The sequence below is a fragment of the Catharus ustulatus genome, chromosome 4, assembly GCF_009819885.2.
Source record: "Catharus ustulatus isolate bCatUst1 chromosome 4, bCatUst1.pri.v2, whole genome shotgun sequence".
Classification (NCBI taxonomy): domain Eukaryota; kingdom Metazoa; phylum Chordata; class Aves; order Passeriformes; family Turdidae; genus Catharus; species Catharus ustulatus.
Window position 1 is genome coordinate 346,252 of NC_046224.1, and position 25,543 is coordinate 371,794.

At 59.4% G+C, this 25,543-nt stretch overlaps 2 protein-coding genes across 2 annotated transcripts in view; one reads left to right on the top strand and one right to left on the bottom strand.

The window, feature by feature from the left end:
• SND1 (staphylococcal nuclease and tudor domain containing 1) overlaps window positions 1-25,543 on the top strand; it is a 109,414-nt gene that overhangs the window by 76,630 nt on the left and 7,241 nt on the right. Inside the window, exons 15-16 of the mRNA XM_033057970.2 lie at window positions 2,404-2,545; window positions 9,322-9,431. Coding sequence (XP_032913861.1) covers window positions 2,404-2,545; window positions 9,322-9,431 — 252 coding nt within the window. The remainder of the gene's footprint in view (window positions 1-2,403; window positions 2,546-9,321; window positions 9,432-25,543) is intronic.
• Window positions 18,712-20,971, bottom strand: LRRC4 (leucine rich repeat containing 4). The gene has a single exon (XM_033057972.2). It carries the CDS (start codon window positions 20,877-20,879, stop codon window positions 18,900-18,902), a length of 1,980 nt encoding a protein of 659 aa, XP_032913863.1. The 5' UTR covers window positions 20,880-20,971; the 3' UTR covers window positions 18,712-18,899.

Sequence of the window (25,543 nt, forward strand, 5' to 3'; positions counted from 1 at the left end):
TTACCGAACAAAATCAATCCCACGTTTATTTGATCAAAAGGGATCAATCCCACGTTTATTTTACCAAATGGGATCAATCCCACTTTTTTATCAAATGGGATCCATTCCGCCTTTGATCAAATGGGATCAATCCCATGTTTATTTGATCAAACAGGATCAATCCCACGTTTGTTTGATCATATGGGATCAATCCCACTTTTTTGCCAGAAGGGATCAATCCCACTTTTTTTATCAAACAGAATAAATCCCACTTTTATTTGATCAAACGGGATCAATCCCACTTTTATTTGATCAAACGGGATCAATCCCACTTTTTTACCAAACGGGATCCATCCCACCCAGCGCTGGTTTTTGGGAGCTGTTGGGGTTTTTCCCGTTTTTCCCATGGATGAACAAACCGGGAGCTGTGGGAGCAGCACCGGGAGGGGCCGGCTCTGCCGAGGGGATTTGGGATCTGGGGTTAGGGTTCGTTAGGGTTCCCTCAATTAACGAATGTTCTGGGGCAGGGAGGGGGATCCCAGGATGGGGGAGAGGGAGGGGAGGCTCCGTAGGGATGGGGAAATGGGGGTTTTGGGGTTGGGATTGGGGTTATGGGATGTGTTTGGGGTTTTGGGGTGGATTTGGGATTTTGGGGTGTGTTTGGGATTTGGGGTGTGTTTGGGATTTTGGGGTGTGTTTAGGGTTTTGGGATGGATTTGGGGTTTTGGGATTTTGGGGTGTGTTTAGGGGTTTGGGATGGATTTGGGGTTTTGGGATTTTGGGGTGTGTTTGGGGTTTTGGGATGGATTTGGGATTTTGGGATGGATTTGGGATTTTGGGGTGTGTTTAGGGTTTTGGGATGGATTTGGGGTTTTGGGGTGTGTTTGGGATTTTGGAGTTTTGGGATGGATTTGGGGTTTTGTGATGGATTTGGGATTTTGGAGTGTGTTTGGGGTTTTGGGGTGGATTTGGGGTTTTGGGATTTCGGGATGGATTTGGGATTTTGGGGTGTGTTTGGGGTTTTGGGATTTTGGGATGGATTTGGGGTTTTGGGGTGTGTTTGGGGTTTTAGGATTTTAGGATGGATTTGGGATTTTGGGGTGTGTTTGGGGTTTTGGGATAGATTTTGATATGGATTTGGGGTTTAGGGATGAATTCTGGGTGGATTTGGGGATGGCTTTAGGGATGAATTCTGGATTTGTTTTGACTGGATTGGGGATGTATTTGGGATGTGTTTTGGGATATATTTAGGATTTATTTTGGGATGTATCTGGGATTTTTGAGATGTGTTTTGAGATGTATTTTAAGATGTGTTTTGGGATATTTTTGGGATGGGTTTGGGGATATACTTGGGATGGGTTTGGGATGCATTTTGGGATATATTTGGGCTGTGTTTGGAATGTGTTTTAGGATGTATTTGGGATTTATTTAGGGATGGATTTGGGATTTTCAGATGTGTTTTGAGGTGCATTTTTGGGATGAGTTTAGGATGGATTTTGGGATATACTTGGGATTTTGGGATGGATTTGGGATGCGTTTTGGGACATATTTGAGATGTGTTTTGGGATGTGTTTGGGATTTCGGGATGGATTTGGGGTGTGTTTTGGGATGTGTTTGGGATTTTAGGATGGATTTGGGGTGTGTTTTGGGATCTATTTGGGATTTACTTTGGGATGTATTTGGGATTTTTGGATGTATTTTGAGGTGTGTTTTGGGATGTGTTTGGGATTTTGGGCTGTGTTTGGGATATATTTGGGATTTTGGGCTGTGTTTGGGATGTATTTGGGGGTTTTGGGTGTATTTTGAGATGTGTTTTGGGATCTCTTTGGGATTTTGGGGTGTGTGTGGGCTGTGTTTGGGATCTGTTTGGGATTTTGGGCTGTGTTTAGGATGTATTTGGGATTTTGGGCTGTGTTTGGGGTATATTTGGGATTTTGGGCTGTGTTTAGGATGTATTTGGGATTTTGGGCTGTGTTTGGGGTATATTTGGGATTTTGGGCTGTGTTTTGGGATCTGTTTTGGGCTGTGTTTGGGATTTTGGGCTCTGTCTGGGCTGTGTTTGGGCTGTGTTTAGGATGTATTTGGGATTTTGGGCTGTGTTTGGGCTGTGCTTGGGGGTGTACTTAGGCTGTGTTTTGGGCTGTGTCTGGGCTGTGTCTGGGCTGTGTCTGGGCTGTGTCTGGGCTGTGTTTGGGATTTTGGGCTGTGTTTGGGCTGTGTTTGGGGCTGTGTTTGGGATTTTGGGCTGTGTCTGGGCTGTGTTTGGGATTTTGGGCTGTGTTTAGGATGTATTTGGGCTGTGTTTGGGCTGTCTCTGGACTGTGTTTGGGATGCACAGCCCCACCCCGAGCTGGGAACGCTCAGCCCCGTTCCCCAGTCCCGTTCCATGGCCCGGGGCTCTCCCTGAATCCCCGTTTCCCTCAGGACACGCAGAAGGCGAAGCAGTTCCTGCCCTTCCTGCAGCGCGCCGGCCGCTCCGAGGCCGTGGTGGAGTACGTGTTCAGCGGCTCCCGCCTCAAACTCTTCCTGCCCAAGGAGACCTGCCTGATCACCTTCCTGCTGGCAGGTGGGACAGCCTGGGACATGGCCTGGGTGGGCACGGGACATCCCTGGGTCAGCGTGGGAACATGGCCTGGGTCAGCACGGGAACATGGCCTGGGTCACCATGGGAACATGGCCTGGGTCAGCACAGAACATGGCCTGGGTCAGCATGGGAACATGGCCTGGGTCAGCACGGGAACATGGCCTGGGTCAGCACGGGAACATGGCCTGGGTCAGCACGGGAACATGGCCTGGGTGGGCAGGGAACTGGCCTGGGTGGGCACGGGAACATGGCCTGGGTCAGCACAGGAACATGGCCTGGGTCAGCACGGGAACATGGCCTGGGTCACCATGGGAACATGGCCTGGGTCAGCACAGAACATGGCCTGGGTCAGCAAGGGAACATGGCCTGGGTCAGCATGGGAACATGGCCTGGGTGGGCAGGGAACTGGCCTGGGTGGGCACGGGAACATGGCCTGGGTCAGCACGGGAACATGACCTGGATCAGCACAGGAACATGGCCTGGGTCAGCACGGGAACATGGCCTGGGTCAGCACAGGAACATGGCCTGGGTCAGCACGGGAACGTGGCCTGGGTCAGCACGGGAACATGGCCTGGGTCAGCATGGGAACATGGCCTGGGTCAGCACGGGAAATGGCCTGGGTCAGCACAGGAACATGGCCTGGGTCAGCACGGGAACATGGCCTGGGTCAGCATGGGAACATGGCCTGGGTCAGCACGGGAACATGGCCTGGGTCAGCAAGGGAACATGGCCTGGGTCAGCAAGGGAACATGGCCTGGGTGGGCAGGGAACTGGCCTGGGTGGGCACGGGAACATGGCCTGGGTCAGCACGGGAACATGACCTGGGTCAGCACAGGAACATGGCCTGGGTCAGCACGGGAACGTGGCCTGGGTCAGCACAGGGACATGGCCTGGGTCAGCACGGGAACATGGCCTGGGTGGGATTGGGAAGCATGATCCCAAAAAACCTGGGAACAGCCGGGGAAGCACAAACTGGGGAGAGGGAGGGAACAGCGGGATGGGGATGGGAATGGGATGGGATGGGATGGGATGGATTGAGACTGAAGAGCAGGATGAGGATGAGGATGAGGATGAGGATGGGATGAGGATGAGGATGAAGATGGGAATGGCGATGAGGATGGGAATGGGAATGGGATGAAGATGGGGATGGGATGAAGATGGACTGAGAATGAAGAGCAGGATGAAGATGAGGATGAGGATGGGGACAGTGATAGGATGGGGGTCAGAATGAGGAGGAGGATGAGAATGGGATGAGGATGAGAATGGGATTTGGATGAGGATGAGGAGATGAGGATGAGGATGGGGATGGGATGAAGATGGATTGAAAATGCAGAGCAGGATGAGGATGAGGATGGGGACAGTGATAGGATGAGGGTCAGAATGAGGATGAGGATGAGGATGGGAATGGGATGAAGATGGTTTGAAAACTCAGAGCAGGAGGAGGATGAGGATGGGGACGATGATAGGATGAGGGTCAGAATGAGGAGGAGGATGGGAATGGGAATGGGATGAAGATGGGAATGGGATGAGGATGAGGATGGGATTTGGACGAGGATGAGGAGATGAGGATGAGGGTGGGAATGTGATGAAGACAGATTGAAAACGCAGAGCAGGATGAGGATGAGGATGAGGATGGGGATGGTGATAGGATGAGGGTCAGAATGAGAAGGAGGATGAGGATGGGAATGGGAATGGGATGAAGATGGGAATGGGATGGGGATGAGGATGGGCATTCCTGCTCCACTGGGATTCCTGCTCCACTGGGATTCCTGCTCCAGTGGGATTCCTACTGCACCCCGCTCTGCTCTAGAAGGGATTGATCCCAATCCCATCCCATAGCATCCCACCATCCCAGCGGGACCTCCTGGCTTTTCTCTTCCCTTTTTTTTGTTGGATTTCTCCCCGGTGCCATTCCCAACCCTCCTCTGCCAAGCCAGGAATAGGATAAATATCCGCCTTTTATCAACGCCTGCCTTTTTTATGGATATCAAATGCAAATGAGCACCAGAAAGAGATGCCAAGTCCCTTAAAATGTGACTCCAGGGATGCTCCCGAGGGAGCTCATCCCGGCTTTCCAGCTAAAATAGATCCGTCAGAGCACTATAAATATGTGCAAATACAGGCGCCGCTTTAATCCCGAATTCCTCTCTCCCGGCAAAACTCGGGAACCTGACGCCTTCCCGGAGCGGGGGCTGGGAAAGGGAGAATTCCCGAGGGATGAGGGGGCACCTCCGGGGATGTTGGAGTGGCCAGGTGGCTCCAAGGGGTCCAAAATCTTCCCTGGGAGCCGTGGAATTGGGAGGCAGGGGCGGGAATGCGGAGTTTGTCCGGAGTTTGTCCGGAGTTTTTCCGGTGAGTGTTTCCCACTTTGTGGGGCTGTCCCGGGATCTGGAGTGGATCCTCGGCATTCCAGCCCCACTCCCGGGTGTCCCCTCCCTCCTGCTCGCCTCCCCTGCTCCCAAAATCCACCAATCCAGCGGGAACTTGACCCCTGGCACCCGGCCCCGATCCCTGCCCAGATCCCGGCACAGCGAGGGGGAGAAACTGCTCCAGTCCCTGGAATCCGGGCTGGAAGGGCCCTGGCTCTGGGGGATTCTCCCTGGGAAGATCTGTTCTACCTGTTCCCATTGGGAGGAGAGGAATTCCTCCTGGAATCCTGCTCCAGGGATGCTGTGGGATAATCTGGGAGTGCTGCGGGGTGAGGTGGGACACCCAGGAGTGCCCTGGGATGTCCATGGGGTGCTGAGGGATTCCCAGGAATGTCCATGGGATGGTGAGGGATTCCCAGGAATGCTCTGGAATGTCCATGGGATGCTGAGGGACTCCCAGGAATGCTCTGGAATGCTCTGGAATGTCTATGGGATGCTGAGGGATTCCCAGGAATGCTCTGGAATGTCCATGGGATGGTGAGGGATTCCCAGGAATGTTCTGGGATGTCCATGGGATGCTGAGGGACTCCCAGGAATGCTCTGGAATGTCCATTGGTGAGGGATTCCCAGGAATGCTCTGGAATGTCCATGGGATGCTCTGGAATGTCCATGGGATGCGGAGGGATTCCCAGGGATGCTCTGGAATGTCCATGTTATGCTGAGGGACTCCCAGGAATGCTCTGGAATGTCCATGGGATGCTCTGGAATGTCCATGGGATGCTCTGGGACTCCCAGGGATGCTCAGGGTGCCGCAGGATGCTCTGGGACACTGTGGAATTCCTGCCCCCATCCCTGGGGGGCTGGCTCAGGACTGGGAGCGGCCCCAGGGCCCTGGGATTGTTCTGGAATTGTCTGGGAATTTTGGGGGGGGAAAGCTGCAGCCCTGCAGCCGCAGCCCTCGTTAATCCCTCACGGCTTCCCGGGGAGCGGCGCGGGATTCGGGATTAGCTGCTATTTATAAAGCGCAGCAGAACTTTTCCGGGTGTCCAGCGTCCCCTCCCCTCTCCCGCCAGCATTCCCGCCCTTGGAGCGCTCCCTTTTCCAGAACCTTCCCTCAGCTGGGCTGGGGGAGCGTCAGAGGCCGGAGGGGACCCGGAGCGGGATCCCAGCCCGGAGGAGCCGCGAGCTGGCGGAGCTCAAGGATTCCGGGGCTTGCTCAGCTCTTCCCTTGTTACTTTGAGGGGAGGAATTCCAGTGTGGATCCCATTGTGGATCCCATTGTGGGTTCCATTGTGGATTCCATTGTGGATTCCATTGTGGATCCCATTGTGGGTTCCATTGGGAATTCCATTTTGGATCTCATTGGGAATTCCATTGTGGATCCCCTTGTGGATTCCATTGTAGATTCCATTGTGGGTTCCATTGTGAATTCCATTGTGGATCCCATTGTGGATCCCACTGTGGGTTCCATTGTGGATCCCATTGTGGATCCTATTGTGGATTCCATTGGGAATTCCATTGTGGATCCCCATTGTGGATTGAATTGGAAATTCAATTGTGGATCCCCTTGTGGATCCCATTGGGAATTCTATTGTGGGTTCCATTGTGGATCCCATTGTAGATCCCATTGTGGATCCCACTGGGAATTCCATTGTTAGTCCCATTGTGGATCCCATTGTGGGTTCCATTGTGGGTTCCATTGTGGATCCCATTGGGAATTTCATTGTACATGCCAATTTAGATCCCCTTGTGGATCCCACTGTGGAATCAATTGGGAATTCCATTGTGGATCCCATTGTAGATCCCATTGTGGATCCCACCGAGAATTCCATTGTAGATCCCATTGTGGATCCCACCGAGAATTCCATTGTGGATCCCATTGTGAATTCCACTGTGGATCCCATTGTGGATTCCACTGGTAATTCCATTGTGGATCCCATTGTGGGTTCCATTGGGAATTCAATCGTGGATCTCCATTGGGAATTTCGTTGTGGGTTCCATTGTGGATGCCCCTGTGGATCCCCCTGTGGATCCCATTGTGGTCCATGAGCCCTCCTGGCCCCTTCCAGGAGGAGGAGGGGCAGCTCCAGCTCCCCATTCCCATCCCATTCCCATCCCATTCCCATCCTATTCCCATTCCCATTCCCATCCCATTCCCATCCCATTCCCATCCCATTCCCATCCCATTCCCATTCCCATTCCCATCCCATTCCCATCCCATTCCCATCCCATTCCCATCCCATTCCCATTCCCATTCCCATCCCATCCCATTCCCATTCCCATCCCATTCCCATCCCCATCCCCATTCCCATTCCCATCCCATTCCCATCCCATTCCCATCCCGTTCCCATTCCCATTCCCATTCCCAGCACAACCCTGGGGGATGCTCCTCGCTGGAGAAGTTTGGGATCAGGGCTGGGTCGGGATCAGAGCCAGGGCTGGGATCAGAGCCGTGCCAGACCCCACCCCGTGCTGGAAGGAGGATCCCGGGGTGATCCCAGAGTTTGGATGGGCCTGGTGGTTCCAACTCATGGACAGAGATCCCGGGATTTCCTGCTCCCCATCCCACACTCTGCTGTGTTTCCCAGAATTCCCCTTTGTGTCCCCTTTTTTGGGGACAGGGACATTGGTGCCATGAGGGGCAGGGACAGGGCTGGGAATCTCCTGCTGGATTCCCTGGAAATGGCTTCCCTTGGAGGCAGCAGGGCCTGGGGATGGGAATGGGAATGGGAATGGGATGGGAATGGGAATGGGAATGGGAATGGGAATGGGAATGGGGATGGGAATGGGAATGGGAATGGGGATGGGAATGGGAATGGGATGGGATGGGAATGGGAATGGGAATGTGATGGGATGGGATGGGAATGGGGATGGGAATGGGGAATGGGAATGGGAATGGGGACAGGACAGGGATGAGGATGGGGATCCCATAGGGATGGGGATGAGGATCTGACAGGTCCAGGGATGGGGATGAGGATGATGATGGGGATGAGGATGAGGAAGGACCCGGTGGCACAGGGACATTGTCCCGCAGGATGGGTTCTGGCTGGTGCCAGCTGCTCCAGGCGGGATCTGTGTCCCCGTGTCCCCCTGTCCCTGTGTCCCTGTGTCCCCCTGTCCCTGTGTCCCCGTGTCCCCATGTCCCCGTGTCCCCGTGTCCCTGTGTCCCCATGTCCCTGTGTATCTGTGTCCCCAGGTCCCTGTGTCCCCGTGTCCCCGTGTCCCCCTGTCCCTGTGTCCCCGTGTCCCCCTGTCCCTGTGTCCCTGAGTCCCTGAGTCCCCGTGTCCCCATGTCCCTGTGTCCCCCTGTCCCTGTGTCCCCGTGTCCCCCTGTCCCTGTGTCGCTGAGTCCCTGAGTCCCCGTGTCCCTGTGTCTCTGTGTCCCCGTGTCCCCGTGTCCCCGTGTCCCTGTGTCCCTGTGTCTCTGTGTCCCCGTGTCCCCGTGTCCCCGTGTCCCCGTGTCCCCCTGTCCCCGTGTCCCCGTGTCTCTGTGTCCCTGTGTCCCCGTGTCCCTCTGTCCCCGTGTCCCCGGGTGTTGGTGGCACTGCCGTGTCCCTGGGATGTGGCCCCTCCTCACTCGTGGCTCCGGCTCGGATCTGCAATTCCCAATTCCCGGAGCTTCATTCATTATGCAAATTATGTAAATGATCATTAATAATGCAGGACTTCCCTGTGCTCCCAGCCGGGGGGATCCCGGGGGCAGGGGAGGGGCTGTGACAGAGGGGGATGGGTGGGGGCCTGGCTGTGTCCCCGTGTCCCTGTCACAGTGTGTCCCCGTGTCCCCATCCCTGTGTGTCCCCATCCTTGTGTGTCCCCGTGTCCCCATCCCAGCCTGTCCCACAGCTGTGCCCCCCTGGACCCTCCCAGAGCTCCCCACATCTCCCATGTTCCAGAGTCCCCTTCCTGGGGTGCCATTCCCATGGTGCCATTCCCAGTGTCCCCTTCTTGGGGTACCATCCCAGTGTTCCCTGTCCCCTGACCATCCCAGTGTCCCCTGACCGTCCCCGTGTCCCCTGACTGTCCCGGTGTCCCCTGACTGTCCCGGTGTCCCCTCACCATCCCGGAGTCCCCTGACCCTCCCAATGTCCCCTGACCCTCCCGGTGTCCCCTGACCCGATGTCCCCTGACCATCCCCGTGTCCCCTGACTGTCTCCGTGTCCCCTGACTGTCTCCGTGTCCCCTGACCATTCCAGTGTCCCCTGACCCAGTGTCCCCTGACCCAGTGTCCCCTGACCCGGTGTCCCCTGACCCGGTGTCCCCTGACCCTCCCAGTGTCCCCTGACTGTCCCGGTGTCCCCTGACCCGATGTCCCCTGACCATCCCCGTGTCCCCTGACCATCCCGGTGTCCCCTGTCCCGGTGTCCCCTGACTGTCCCCATGTCCCCGCAGGGATCGAGTGCCCGCGGGGCGCCCGGAACGCGCCGGGGCTGGCGCAGGAGGGGGAGCCCTTCAGCGAGGAGGCCACGCTGTTCACCAAGGAGCTCGTCATGCAGCGGGAGGTACGGCCGGGGGTCCGGGGGGGGCGGGGGGTCCGGGGGGTCTGGGGGGGTCTGGGGGGATCCAGGGGGGTCTGGGGGCAGCAACTGTGAGGGACCAGAGGGTGCGGCCATGCCTAGAGATCCTGTGGGATATCCAGAGATCCCAGCCGTACCCAGAGATTCCAGGGGTACCCAGAGATTCCAGAGGTATCCAGAGATTCCAGAGGTACCCAGAGATCCCAGGGGTATCCAGAGATTCCAGGGGTACCCAGAGATCCTGGGGTTACCCAGAGATTCCAGGGGTATCCAGAGATCCCGGGGGTACCCAGAGATCCCAGGGATACTCAGAGATCCTGGGGGTATCCAGAGATCCTGGGGTACCCAGAGATCCTGTGGGATATCCAGAGATCCCAGCGATACCCAGAGATCCCAGGGGTATCCGGAGATTCCAGGGATGCCCAGAGATCCTGGGGATATCCAGAGATCCCAGGGATACCCAGAGATCCTGGGGGTACCCAGAGATTCCAGAGGTACCCAGAGATCTCAGGGGTATCCAGTGATCCTGGAGGTACCCAGAGTATCCTGTGGGTATCCAAAGATCCCAAGGATACCCAGAGATCGCGGGGTACCCAGAGATTCCAGGGGTGTCCAGAGATCCCAGGGATACCCAGAGATCCTGGGGGTACCCAGAGATCCTGAGAATACTCAGAGATCCCAGAAGTGCCCAGAGATCCTGGGGATATCTAGAGATTCCAGGGATACCCAGAGATCCTGGAGTAGGTACCCAGAGATCCTGGGGGTATCCAGAGATCTTGGGGGAATCCAGGGATCCTGGGGGTACCCAGAGATCCCAGGGATACCCAGAGATCCTGTGGGATATGGGGAGATCCCAGGTGATGCTGAGATCCCAGGAGATGCCAGGGGATGCAGGGTGGATGTGGGGTTGGATTCAGGCTGGATGTGGGGTTGGATTCTGGGTGGATGTGGGGTTGGATGTGGGGCTGGGTTCTGGATGGATCCCCCTGTGTGAACCCGTTCCCGTGAACCTCTCTGGATATTAAAATTCCCTGGAATTCCTGTGATTTCCCTGATTGCAGCTCCGGAGCTCGGGGCCCGTTTTTGGGTCATTGTTCCGTGATTCACAATTCCAAGGTGGATCCCAGATCCCTCCCCCACACCCCGCCGGCTGCCACGGTGCCCCTGAGCTGGAATTCAGGGAGTGGTGCTCCCATCCAGATGTGGGCAGGGATGGAGATGGGATTTATGGATCCAGGTGGGATTTATGGATCCAGGTGGGATTTATGGATCCAGGTGGGATTTATGGATCCAGATGGGATTTATGGATCCAGGTGGGATTTATGGATCCAGATGGGATTTATGGATCCAGATGTGGCCGTGGCTGCAGACACAGTGGATCCAGATGTTGGTGTGGATGCAGTTTGGGCACGGATCCAGATGTGGGCAGGGATGGAGATGGGATTTATGGATCCAGGTGGGATTTATGGATCCAGATGGGATTTATGGATCCAGATGTGACCGTGGCTGCAGATACAGTGGATGCAGATGTTGGCATGGATGCAGATGTGGGCAGGGATGCAGATGTTGATGTGGATGCAGTTTTGGGCACGGATCCCGATGTGGGCAGGGATGCAGATGTTGGTGTGGATGCAGTTTGGGCACGGATCCAGATGTGGTCACGGTGGCAGCTGTGACCCTGGATCCAGGTGTGGGCGCGGATCCAGATGTGGTTTGTGGCTGCAGATCCAGATGTGGTCACGGTGGCAGCTGTGGCCCTGGATCCAGGTGTGGACGCGGATCCAGATGTTGCTGTGGGTGCAGATGTGGTGGACACGGGTGCAGTTGTGTCCCAGTTGTGCAGCTGTGGATCCAGATGTGGGCGTGGATCCGGATGTGGCTGGTGGTGCCGGGGTGGGGGCACAAGGACAGGGGGGCATGGGGACACCGGGGAACAGGATATGGGAATGCAGGGACACAGGGACATGGGGACACAGGGACACAGGGACACAGGGATATGGGGACACAGGGACACAGGGATATGGGGACACAGGGACACAGGGACATGGGGACACTGGGGAACAGGATATGGGAATGCAGGGACACAGGGACATGGGGACACAGGGACATGGGGACATGGGGACACAGGGACATGGGGACACTGGGAAACAGGATATGGGAATGTAGGGACACAGGGACACGGGGACACAGGGACACAGGGATACAGGGATATGGGGACACAGGGGAACGGGATATGGGAATGTAGGGACACAGGGACATGGGGACACAGGGACATGGGGACACAGGGACACGGGGACACAGGGACACGGGGACACAGGGACATGGGGACATGGAATGCTGGGACACGGGAAACAAGGGAATGGGATATGGGAGCACAGGGGAGGCACTGGGATGTGGGACATGGAAACACAGGGACACAGGGACATGAGGATGTGGAATGCTGGGACATGGGGACATGGGAAACAGGGGAATGGGATATGGGAATGCAGGGACGCAGGGACACAGAGACAGGGGAATGCAGGGACACAGGGACACAGGGGAATGCAGGGACAGGGGACATGGAAACACAGGGACACAGGGACAAGAGGATGTGGGATGCTGGAACATAGGAAACAGGGGAATGGGATCTGGGAATGCAGAGACACGGGGACACAGACAGGGGAATGCAGGGACACAGGGATGCAGGGACACAGGGACACAGAGACAGGGGAATGCAGGGACTCAGGGATGCAGGGATGCAGGGACAGGGGAATGCAAGGACCTGAGGATATGGAAACACAGGGACACAGGGAGATGAGGATGTGGAATGCTGGGACATGGGGACATGGGAAACAGGGGAATGGGATCTGGGAATGCAGGGACACAGGGATGCAGGGACATGGGAATGCAGGGACCTGAGGATGTGGAAACACAGGGACACAGGGATGCAGGGACACAGAAACAGGGACACAGGGACAGAGGAATGCAGGGACCTGAGGATGTGGAAACACAGGGACAGGGGTGCAAGGATATGGGAACGCGGAGAAATAGGGACACGGGGACATTGGGACATTAAGATGCAGGGACATTGGAATTGAAGGATGCAAGGACACAGGGATGCAGAGGTGCAGGGACACCGGAGGGAACACGGAGAAACAGGGACACGGGGACACGGGGACACTGCAGTCCCCTCCCTGCCCAGCATCCCGCGCTGCCGGGAATTGCTGACCCGCATCCCAAGGGCCTCGCTCCGCTGCCTCGGCACAGGGAGGGGACACAGGGAGCGGGGACAGCCCGGGAGTGGCACTGAGGGGACACAGGGGAGCGGGGACAGCCCGGGAGTGGCACTGAGGGGACACAGGGGAGCGGGGACAGCCCGGGAATGGCACTGAGGGGACACAGGGGAGCGGGGACAGCTCGGGAGTGGCACTGAGGGGACACAGGGGAGCGGGGACAGCCCGGGAATGGCACTGAGGGGACACAGGGGACACGGGACAGCCCGGGAATGGCACTGAGGGGACACAGGGGACACGGGACAGCCCGGGAATGGCACTGAGGGGACACAGGGGAGCGGGGACAGCTCGGGAGTGGCACTGAGGGGACACAGGGGAGCGGGGACAGCCCGGGAATGGCACTGAGGGGACACAGGGGAGCGGGGACAGCTCGGGAGTGGCACTGAGGGGACACAGGGGAGCGGGGACAGCCCGGGAATGGCACTGAGGGGACACAGGGGAGCGGGGACAGCCCGGGAATGGCACTGAGGGGACACAGGGGAGCGGGGACAGCCCGGGAATGGCATGGGGAGCCCGTAGGGCGATGGGGCTGCTGCTCAGGAGCGTGGGGATGGGGAGGCCACGGTGAATTGGGGGTGCAGGGCAGGAATTTGGGGATGTAGAGCAGGAATTGGGGGATGCAGAGCAGGAATTGGCGATGGAGAGCTGGAGTTCTGGGTGCAGGGCAGGAATTTGGGGATGCAGGAATTGGAGGTGCAAGAATTTGGGGATGCAGAGCAGGAACTGGGGATGTAGAGCAGGAATTTGGGGATGTAGAGCAGGAATTGGGGATGCAGGAATTGGGGATGCAGGGCAGGAATTGGCGATGGAGAGCTGGAGTTCTGGGTGCAGGGCAGGAATTTGGGGATGCAGAGAAGGCATTTGGGGATGCAGAGTAGGAATTTGGGGATGCAGAGCAGGAATTAGGGATGCAGGAATTGGGGATGCAGGAATTGGAGATGCAGGAATTAGGGATGCAGGAATTGGGGATGCAGGGCAGGAATTGGGGATGGAGAGCTGGAGTTCGGGGTGCAGGGCAGGAATTTGGGGATGTAGAGAAGGAATTTGGGGATGCAGGGCAGGAGTTCGGGGATGCAGTGCAGGAATTGGGGCTGAAGAAATTTGGGGATGTAGAGCAGGAATTGGGGATGCAGGAATTGGGGATGCAGAGCAGGAATTTGGGAATGCAGAGCAGGAATTGGGGGTGCAGGAATGGGGATGCAGGAATTGGGGATGCAGGAATTGGGATGCAGAACAGGAACTGGGGATACAGGGATGGGAATGGGAATGCAGGAGTTGGGGATGCAGGAATTGGGGATGCAGGAATTTGGGGATATAGAGCAGGAACTGGAGATGCAGGGATGGGAATGGGGATGCAGGGATGGGGATGCAGGAATTGGGGATGCAGGAATTGGGGATGCAGGGCTGGGAATGCCGTGGCCGGCAGGCCGGGTGCAGCCGGGCCACTGCCCGGGCCGGTTCCCGGTTCCCTGTTCCCTGTTCCCGGTTCCCGGTTCCCTGTTCCCGGTTCCCGGTTCCTGCCCCGGTCCCGGCCGGGTCCCCGCGGTTCCCACGGTGGCCCGGGCGCGTTCCCGCAGCCCAGCCCTGCCCACCCCCGCAGCCCGGGGATATTTTTATCCGGCTGTGCTGACTCACGGGCCCGGAGCCGCCGCTGCCGAGCCGGCCCCGCTCGGGGGGAGCTCCGGGATCCGGAGGGGCCCCGGGTGCCCCTCGGGGGCCGCTCGGGACCGGCGGGAGCTGCCGGAGCTCCGGGAGCGCGGGAGCGGCCCCGGCCCCGCACACTGCGGGGTTTGTGTGCTGGGGGGACTCCCGGGGGTCAGTCCTGATCCCCAGCACTGATCCCAACCCTGACCCCAGCACTGATCCCAGTCCCAATCCCAATCCCAGCCTGATCCCAATCCCAACCTGATCCCAATCTCAGTCCCTGCACTGATCCCAATTCCAATCCCAATCCCAATCCCAACCTGATCCCAATCCCAACCTGATCCCAATCTCAGGCCCTGCACTGATCCCAATTCCAATCCCAATCCCAGCCTGATCCCAACACAGATCCCAATCCCAGTGCTAATCCCAGTGCTGATCCCAATCCCAATCCCAGCACTGATCCCAACCCTGATCCCAACACTGATCCCAGCACTGATCCCAATCCCAGCACTGATCCCAATCCCAATCCCAATTCCAGCCTCATCCCAGTGCTGATCCCAGCACTGATCCCAACCCTGATCCCAGTCCCAATCCCAGCCTGATCCCAACACTGATCCCAATCCCTGCACTGATCCCAGTGCTGATCCCAACCCTCATCCCAACACTGACCCCAGGGTCAATCCCAACACTGGTCCCAATCCCAGGGCCAGCCCCAGCACTGATCCCAGCACAAATCCCAATCCCAGGGCCCTGTGCTTGGAGCATCTGCCATATCCCACTGTATCCCAACATCCCATCCCAACATCCCATCCCAATATCCCAACATCCCATCCCAACATCCCATCCCAACATCCCATCCCAACATCCCATCCCATCCCAACATCCCATCCCAACATCCCAACATCCCATCCCAACATCCCATCCCAATATATCCCATCCCACCCCAACATCCCGTCCCAATATCCCATCCCATCCCAATATCCCATCCCATCCCATCCCATCCCATCCCATCCCATCCCAATATCCCATTATCCCATTATCCCATCCCATGGATCCCATCCCAGGTAGGCACCAGGAGAATTCCAAATCCCGCTGCCATGGGGACTTTGCCATTCCCTAAAACCCCTGGACTGAAGTTGTCAGTCTTTGCCTTTCCCCACATCCCAGGGCCTGATTCCCACCCTGCTCCCAAGGAATCATCCCAGGGAAAAACCCGGGGGTGCTCCGGGGTCGGGGGTGCCAGGGGGGGATTGTCCTCAGCAGGGTGGGCAGGATGGGATTCAGGGAAGGGGGAATTTGGGATGGGATAATGGGATGGGATAATGGGATGGGATATTGGGATGGGATATTGGGATGGGATGAGGGTGATGAGGATGAGGATGATGAGGATGGGATGGGATGGGATATTGGGATGGGATGGGATATTGGGATGGGATGAGGATGATGAGGATGATGGTGATGATGATGATGATGATGAACTCAGCTGCTCCAGTTTTGGGTTAAAATCAGCGCCAGTAAAATCCATAAACCCTCCATCCCCTGTGGCGTTCCCAGATCTTTGGGATCGTTCCCATCTGTCCCCAGCACAGGGACATGGGGGGGATTTCATCCCCCAGGAGCAGGAGCAGGAGGTGTTGGCCTTCCCACAATGGTCTGGCTGGGAATATTTGGGAATAGAGGGAGAAGCAGGAATGTGGTTTTGGGAAAAGCAGGAATGTGGTTTTGGGAAAAACTGACCCGGATCCGCTACAATCTGCAAAAATCCTGAAAAAATCCCAAATCCCAGCCCTGAGCCCCGACAGCTCTGTGGTGACCAGAGGGGCTCTGCCCCTGGCTGTCCCCACGAGGTGATGGTGGCACTGGGGTGGAGGTGGCACCTTGGGGACACCGGTGCCATGGGGGGTCCCCATGTCCCCACTGCCACAGGGACACTCTGTCCCCCTGTGTCCCTGTGTCCCCATCCCTGTGTCCCTGTGTCCCTGTGTCCCCATCCCTGTGTCCCTGTCCCTGTGTCCCTGTGTCCCTGTGTCCCTGTCCCTGTATCCCTGTGTCCCTGTGTCCCTGTGTCCCTGTCCCTGTGTCCCTGTGTCCCCATCCCTGTGTCCCCATCCCTGTGTCCCCATCCCTGTGTCCCTGTGTCCCTTGTCCCTGTGTCCCCATCCCTGTGTCCCCGTGTCCCTGTGTCCCTGTGTCCCCATGTCCCCGTGTCCCTGTGTCCCCATCCCTGTGTCCCTGTGTCCCCCTGTCCCTCCTCCCTCCCTCCCTCCAATTCCAGCCTGGGGGTGACCCCCGACCCCCCAGCCCCCCTGTGCCCCCCCCACTCCTGTCACCCCCTAACTGTCTCCCCAGTGTCACCATCCATGTCCCCCCCAATTCTCACCACCCCAATGTCACCCCATAATTCCTGTCCCTGCCCCGTTATTGTCACCTCCTGTGTCACCCCCCAATTCTTGTGTCACCCCAATTCTGTGTCCCCCCAGTTCTCACCCAATGTCACCCCAGTTCTCACCCAGTGTCCCCCCAGTTGTCACCCCAATGTCACCCCCAGTTCACCCCAATGTCCCCCAAGGTCTCACCCCCGTGTCCCCCAGTTCTTGTCCCCAATGTCACCCCGGTTCTGGTCCCTGTGTCCCCCCAGTTTTTGTCCCCCGTGTCCCCCCAGTTCACCCCCATGTCCCCCCAGTTCTCACCCCCGTGTCCCCCCAGTTCTCACCCCCGTGTCCCCCCAGTTCTTGTCCCCATGTCCCCCCAGTTCTCACCCCAATGTCCCCCCAGTTCTCCCCAGTGTCACCCCAGTTCTCACCCCCCTCCTCCCCTCCCTCTCCTCCCTTCCCTCTCCGCGATTTTTCCAAAGCTTTTCCTGCTGAGAGGACACAAAACCCCTTTGAGGCAGGCGGGGAGGGGGGCACCCCCGAGCCCCCCCGAGCCCCCCCGTTTAACCCCTCGGGCACTCGGCGTTACAAATTTGGAACAATATTTATTAAAATACAAAAATACACTTGTTTTTTTTTTTTTTTTCTTTTTTTGTTGGATTCGCGGTACAGTCGGATCCTTCCGGCGTTTACAGCCCGAGAGGGAACTTCTGCATCTCCTTCCCGCCTTCCTCCCCACCCCCCGGACACCCCCCAAAAAAAACCAAAATTTCAGCTCAGCTTTGCCCCCCCCGCCCCCCTTTCCGAGAACATTTTAAAGCTAAAACGGGAAATTAAAATAATTCCAGCGCCCGAGCAACCGGGGGGGGCCCCCCCTCACTGCTGCCCGACCCCCCCCATCCCCTCGGGACCCCCGCGAGGCACTTGGGGTCCCCACCGGGACCCCCCCCCGGTGCCACCTCCGATGCTGGTGGCCCCCCCCCGACATTGTCACCTCCCCCCCCTCCCCGAGCCCTTGAGTTCTCCCAGCCCCCCCCGCCCCCGGTCCATGAGCAGCCCTTGGGGGTGTCCCCATTGTCACCCCCTCCCGGGGCGGGGGGGCGTTCCCCCCCCAATAAAAGGACAGAAATGCCGTTTTTAGTGAAGGTGGTTACAATCATTGGTCAGGACTCCCGAGGGCCCCCCCAGCCCCCCAGGAGCCGTAGCCCTGTGCCGGGGGGGCCGGGGGGTGACAAACACCGTGGGGAAGGGGGTGCAGAGCAAAGCGGGGGGGGCACCCGCTCTCCCCCCCCCCCAAATCCCCCCAGACCTCTGCGGGGATTTTCCCCCTTCCCGTGGGATTTTTGAGGAATTTTTTTTTTTTTCTTTTCTTTTTTTTTTTTTTTTTTGCTTGAATACATTGCGGACGTCCATCCCCAGCCCCCCCCGCCCCCAACCCCGACCCCCCCCTCCCAAAATCCGCTCGGTTATTGCATTGGGAAGGTCCTGGCGCCGATCCCGCTCCGGTGACGCCGGAGCCGCCGGCGCGCGGCCAAGGGCAGCGCCGCGGGGTTTGGGGGGGCCGCCCTCACCCCAGCCCCCAAACCCCCCCAAAAAACACCCCCAACCCCCCCAGAGCCCACCCCGACAGCTCCTGCCACCGCGTCCCCCCGCGCCACCACGGCACCGCCGCTCGTCCCCGAGCACGGGGATTTTTTTTTTTCCTCTTATTACCGATTTTTTGTTTGTTTTTTTCCTCTGTTTCTCCTGGTTTGTTGGGTTTTTTTTTTTGTTTTGTTTTTTTTTTTTAGTTTTGTATTTTCTGTGTTTAAATAGAACCTGCAAGTTAGAAAATAGTGGTTTTTTTTGTAGGAGTTTTGGGTGGGTTTCGTTAAATTTTAATAGAATCTGCTGCTCTTCTCGGCCCCGAGGTTGGCTATAGAAGCATGTACACGAAAAAGAGTCTCTCCCCCCCCTGTACAAAAGTTGTGTCTATTATTGAGGAATTCTCCTGGTTTTCCTTAGTACTGAGGAATTCTCCTGGGTTTCCTTCTTTTTGGAGTTCTGCTTTTTGTGCATCTATTGCGTTTATAATAATTCGGGGCCGGGGTTGGAGTCGGTGTGGGGGGGGAGGACGACGACCCAAAAAAAAAAAAAAAAGCAGGAAAAAAGCCCCCAAAAAAGAGTCATATCTGAGTTTCCTGAACTTTCTCCTTGGGGTGGGTCTGGATTAAATAGGGGTCGGCCAGGGTGGTCCCGGGGGGGTGCAGGGAGTTGCCCAGCGCGTTCTCTGTCCAGTGGGCGCCGTGTCCGGCCTTGTAGGTGTTGTAGTTGAGGTGCTCGTGGATGTTGGGCAGCACCACGGCGCCTTCCCCGGCGCCCCCGGCCGGGGCGGCCGCGGGCGTGGCGGCGGCGGCGGCCGGCGCGATGTCCTCGTCCACCTGGATGATCTCCACGGTGCGGGCGGCGGTGACGGTGCTGCGCTGCTGGTGGCGCTTGCGGAGCTTGTAGAAGACGATGAGCATGGCGGCGGCCAGCAGCGTCACGGCCACGAAGCAGCCGATGATGATCTTGGTGGTCTTCATCACCTCGTCCAGGCTGGTCTGCAGCTTGTCGCCGGCGTCGGCCGTGGGCACGGCCACCTGCTTGGGCGGGCGCGTGGTCTGCACCAGCACGGTGGTGGTGGTGGTGTAGGCCGGCTGGTAGCCCGTCGAGGTGGTGGGCACGGGCTTGGTGAACTTGGGGGACACGTCCTCGGGGGAGATCTCGGTGGTCTCCACCGTGACGGTGGTGAAGAAGCTGTAGTTGGAGGTGTTGAGCTCGGCCGTGCTGACGTTGAGGAAGGCCGAGGCGTTGGAGTTGCCGGCCACGTTGGTCACCATGCAGGTGTAGAGGCCGGTGTCGCTCAGCAGCACGTGCGAGAAGTTGAGCGTGCCGTCGTTGAGCACGGCCAGGCGCGGGTGGCTCGAGGCGTGGCTCAGCACGGTCCCGTTGGGCAGCAGCCACCGCACCGAGGACATGGAGGGCGTGCGGCAGCGCAGCTCGGCCACGCGCCCCTCCGAGATGTTGAGGTCCGCGGGCGCGTCCATGATGAAGGGCGCCGAGCACTGGAAGGAGGTCTGGTCCACCTCCACCAGGAAGCGGCCCCGCATGTGCAGCGGGGCGTGGCAGCGGCCGCAGCAGGTGGAGTTGGTGGGGATGTACTCCCGCAGCCACCACGACAGCCAGAGGATGTCGCAGTCGCAGTCCCAGGGGTTGTGGTGCAGGTGCAGCTCCACCAGGTAGCGCAGCGGGGCGAACAGGTCGTGGGGCAGGGACGACAGGTTGTTGTGGGCCAGGTTGAGCTCCACCAGCGCCGTCAGGTCGTCGAAGGCGTTGCGCTCGATCAGGCTGATCTGCGAGTTCATAATCCAGAGCTTTTTGAGGGATTTGAGCCCGTGGAAGGAGCCCGGTTTGATCTCGGGGAAGTTGTTGCCCGACATCTCCAGCTCCTCCAGGCCCACCAAGGGCGTCAGGTTGGGCATGTCCTTAATGTTGCACATCCCCAGGTTGAGGTACTTGAGGTTGTACAAGCCCTCGAAGGCGCCCTCGGAGATGTACTCGAGCTTCTTGAGCTCGCCCAGGTCGAGGCGCATGAGGGAGGGCACGCGGTTGAAGGCGTAGCTGGGGATGCTCTCGATGGGGTTGTTGCGCAGCCACAGCTCCCGCAGCTTGGACAGGTACTCGAAGGCGCCGCTGGGGATCACCGTCAGCCAGTTGTCGAAGAGCTCCAGGGTGTTGAGGCTGGCCAGGCCGTTGAAGGCGCCCACCTCGATCTGCCGGATGGCGTTCCGGCCCAGCTGCAGCACCTCCAGGTGGTGCAGGTGGCGGAACGTGTCCGCCTGGATCATCTGGATGTTGTTCTCCATGAGGTTGAGATAGCGGGTGTTGGAGGGGATGCCGGGGGGCACCTCGGCCAGGCCGCGCCGGGTGCACACCACCTTGCTGAACTGGTTACTGCAGGAGCACACGGAGGGGCAGCTCTGGGGGCCCGGCGAGGCGGCGGCCGCGGCCAGGAGCCAGGCGTGCAGGGTCAGGGAGGCGGCCAGGAGCCCCGGCCAGGTGCGGCGGTGGTGGCGGCGGTGGCGGCGGAGGTGGTGCACAGTTACCTGCCACAAGAGCTTCATGGTGTGGCACGTTCATCATTCACCATCGTCTGGGGATGGCGGCGGGAGCAGCGCGGCGGGCTGGGCCCCCCCCTCTCCCGGCTCCCACCAGCTGGGGGGCCCGGCTGGCCGGAGGGGGGGGGTGTCGGGGTGCGGGGGTCGGGGGGGCGCTCGGAGGGGAGCGGGGGGGGGGGTTCAGGAGGGAGAAATTAAAATTTTGTTGTGGGGTGGGGGGGGAAAAACCGGCGGTAGGTGCTGGGGGGGTGGGGGGGAGAGAGGAGGAGAAGGAACCCCCCCCCTGCCCGGCCCCGCTCGCCAGTACCTACCTGGGGAAGGGGGGTCGGGGGGGTCCTGGGGGGGCTGGAGGCGAGCGCGGGACCGAGGAGTTGGGGAGGGGTGGGGGGGGGCGGGGAGGGGGTCGGCTCCCAAAAAAAAAAAAAAAAAAAAAGAAGGGAAAAAAAAAAAAAGACAAAATGGCTCCTGGAGGAGGCTGCGGTGCAGGATGGGGGGGGCCCGGCCCGGCTAAGCGGGGGCCCGGCAGCAGCCCCCGAGCGCGGCCAAGCCCGCGGCCTCGCACCTCCGCCCGTGGGGCCGGCCCGGGGGGCTCCGAGGGGCCGGCATGGCCGCCCCCCCCCAGGCCGCGGGGAAAAGGGGGGGGGAACGCGGGGAAAGTGGTGAAAAAGGAAATTATTATTAAAAAAAGAAGAAGCCCGAAGGAAAGGGAAGAATTGGGAGAAGGGGAGAGGAGGAAAAAAGTGGAGGAAAAAAAAAAAAAAATGGAATACGGGGAAGGAAATGGGAATGGGGGAGAAAAAAAAATTTGGCGAGGAAAGGGAATTGGGAAAGGGAGGCAAAAACGGAATGAAAATCTAAAATGAAATCAAATCGAGATGAGAACGGAAATGAGGATAAAAGTTAAAATAAGGCTAAAATCAGATGAAAAAAACTAAAAATAAAAATTCAAAATATTATCCCCCCCCCGAAAGAAAAAAAAAAAAAAAAAAAAAAAAAAAGCCCCAAACAACCCGGACGAAACCTAAAAATAAAACAGGGAAATAAAGATTAAAAATAGGCCGAAATAAATAAATAAATCGCGGGGAGCCCCCCCCGGGAGAGGGAAAAACGCGGTTCGGGGAGGGAGCGGGGGGGAGGAAAGGGCGTCGGCGTGGGGGGGGGGGGGAGATGCCGGCGGGGGCACCTCCCGGTAGCGGCGGCGGCTGCGCTGGTGGCGGGGCGGGGGGGTCCCGTCCCGTCCCCTCCCGCGTGTCGTTCCCGCGTCCCCGCGTGGGTGTCGCGTTCAGCGGCGGCGCGGGGCGATGGTGGCGGTGACAGCGGCGGTGACAGCGGTGGCGGTGGCGGTGCCGGCGGGCATCCTCCGGTGGCGGGGGCCGCGCGGGGCGGTGCGGGCGGTGCGGGCGGTGCGGTGCGGGGCGGTGCGGGCGGTGCGGGAAGCAGCCGCGCAGGCGGCTGGCTCATCCTTTTGTCCTTCAGTGCGAGCGCGGATGGATTGCTGCTGCCGCCGCTCCCGCTGCTCCTGCTGACGCATCCCGGCTCCGCACAGACCCCCCCGCGCCCCCCCCGGCGCCCCCACCCACCCACCCGCCCGCCGCGCTCCGGAGGGGCCCCCGCCGGCCCCGCTTCGGCCGGTGCGGCGGCCCCGGAGCGCTGTCGGTGCGCGGGGAGGGGGATGCGGGATGCGCCGCTTCCTCCTCCTCCTCCTCTTCCTCCTCCCTCCCTCCCTCCCGCCGCCTCCTCCTCCTCCTCCCCCTCCCCGCGGCCCCGCTCGGGGGTTGTGCGGGGCGGGGGGCGCTCCCTGGGAGACCCCTCCCCGGGCAGGGGCCGGACGGACGGACGGAGGAACGGAGGGACAGAGGGACGGAGGGACAGAAGGACAGAGGGACAGAGGGACGGGGACAGCGCGGGGCTCGGCGGCTTTGGGGTGACGAGGAGCGGGGGGACCCCGGATCGATCCATGGGACCCCCCCGGTCCGACCCCCGCTCGGGACTGACCCAGCGCGAGCTGTGACACCGGTGGGGACACGAGCCCTGCCGGGTGTTGGGGACAGGGGTGGCACTGCCATGGGCTGGGGACAGGCCCCACCTGGGGCTGCTGCTGCTCCTGGGGGCCCGGCCGGGCTCTGCACCCCCTCCCTCCTCCTGGGGCTGGGGGTCACGGCCCCCCCTGCAGCCCCTGCCAGCGCCCTGTGACCCCTCTGCTCTTGGTGGCACTGGTGGCACTTGGAGCTGTGACCTGAGTGCCACCAGTGGGTGCTGGGGGCCCCCGTGGGCCTCGTGGCCCCTCTGGGACGCCAGGGCACCCCAGGACCCTCCCGTCCTTCCTCACTGGGGTCACTGTCCCCAAGGTGGTGGCATGTCCCCGGCGGTCTGCAGTGATGTCCCTGCGCGGAGCTGCAGGACCTGGTGGCCTCCTGCGCCCCACGGGTGGCTCCCACATTTCCTGTTCACTGCAGTGGCCACATCTTGTCCCCAAGTCTGTCAATGTCCTGTGTCCCCTGGCCGGTGACCCGGTGGTGAAATGTGGGACAGGGACATTACTGTCACCCACTGGGGAGGTGGCACAGCTGTGCACGGGCACAGGGACCAGCCTGGCAGTGGCATCTCTGGGGACAGCAGGTGGCCAGGGGCCGTGTCGTGCACTGTGGCCCTGTCACACACCAGGTGCAGTGCCATGGACAGTGCAGTGCCGTGGCCAGAGCAATGCCATGGATGGTGTGGTGCTGTGGCTGTAATGGTGCCATGGATGGTGTGGTGCCTTGTCCGGAGCAGTGCCATGGATGGTGTGGTGCTGTGGCCAGTGCAGTGCCGTGTCCTGTGTGGTGCCATGACCAGTGTGGTGCCATGGATGGTGTGGTGCTGCGGCTGTAATGGTGCCATGTCCAGTGTGGTGCCGTGTCCGGTGTGGTGCCATGGCCAGTGTGGTGCCGTGTCCGGTGTGGTGCCGTGTTCACTGCGGTGCCCTGTCCTGTGTGGTGCCATGTCCAGGGCAGTGTTGTGGCTGTAATGGTGCCATGGCCGGTGTGGTGCCTTGTCCGGAGCAGTGCCATGGATGATGTGGTGCTGTGGCCAGTGCAGTGCCGTGACTGTAATGGTACCATGTCCTTGTGGTGCCATGTCCAGTGTGGTGCCATGTCCAGTGCAGTGCTGTGTCCTGTGTGGTGCCATGACCAGTGTGGTGCCATGGATGATGTGGTGCTGTGGCTGTAATGGTGCCGTGTCCTGTGCGGTGCCATGTCCTGTGCGGTGCCATGTTCAGTGTGGTGCCATGGCCGAGGCAGTGCCACAGCCAGTGTGGTGCCATGTCCAGTGCAGTGCCAGATCCTGTGTGATGCCATGGCCAGTGCAGTGCCGTGGCCAGAGAAATGCCATGGATTGTGTGGTGCTGTGGCTGTAATGGTGCCGTGTCCTGTGTGGTGCTGTGTCCGGTGTGGTGCTGTGGCCAGTGCAGTGCCATGGCTGTAATGGTGCCATGGCCAGTGCGGTGCCATGTCCAGTGCAGTGCCGTGTCCGGTGCAGTGCCGTGTCCAGCACGGTGCCATGGATGCTGTGATGCCGTGGCTGTAATGGTGCCATGTCCAGTGTGGTGCCATGGCCGGTGTGGTGCCACGTTCACTGCGGTGCCGTGTCCTGTGTGGTGCCATATCCAGTGTGGTGCTGTGGCTGTAATGGTGCCATGTCCGGTGCGGTGCCATGGCCGGTGTGGTGCCGTGTCCGGAGCAATGCCATGGATGGTGTGGTGCTGTGGCTGTAATGGTGCCGTGTCCAGTGTGGTGCCATGTCCAGTGTGGTGCCATGGCCGGTGTGATGCCATGGCCAGCGTGGTGCCGTGTCCGGAGCAGTGCCATGGATGGTGTGGTGCCGTGGCCAGTGCAGTGCCATGGCTGTAATGGTGCCATGTCCAGTGCAGTGCCGTGTCCTGTGTGGTGCCGTGTTCACTGTGGTGCCATGTCCAGTGTGGTGCCGTGTTCACTGCAGTGCCGTGTCCGGTGTGGTGCCATGGCCAGTGCAGTGCCATGGATGGTGTGGTGCCATGGCTGTAATGGTGCCATGTCCAGTGTGGTGCCATGTCCAGTGCAGTGCCGTGTCCGGTGCGGTGCCATGTCTGGTGCGGTGCCATGGCTGTAATGGTGCCGTGGCCAGTGCAGTGCCATGGCCAGTGTGGTGCCGTGTCCAGTGTGGTGCCGTGGCCGATGTGGTGCCGTGGCCTGTGTGGTGCCATGTCCAGTGCGGTGCCATGGCCAGTGCGGTGCCGTGGCCGGTGTGGTTCCATGTCCAGTGTGGTTCCATGTCCGGTGTGGTACCATGTCCTGTGTGGTTCCATGGCCGGTGTGGTACCATGTCCTGTGTGGTTCCATGGCCAGTGCGGTGCCATGACCAGTGTGGTGCCGTGTCCAGTGCAGTGCCATGGATGGTGTGGTGCCGTGACCAGTGTGGTGCCGTGTCCAGTGTGGTGTCGTGGCCACTGCAGCGCAAGGCCAGTGTCACACCTGCCGGCTTTGGGAAGCAGCAGGAGCGGTTGTGGTGGGATGGGGGAGCTCAGGGAGAGACAGGTCAGCTCAGAGTGGGACAGGAGAGCTCAGGGTGACACAGGTGAGCTCAGGGTGACACAGGTGAGCTCAGGGTGGGATGGGTGAGCTCAGGGTGACACAGGTGAGCTCAGGGTGGGA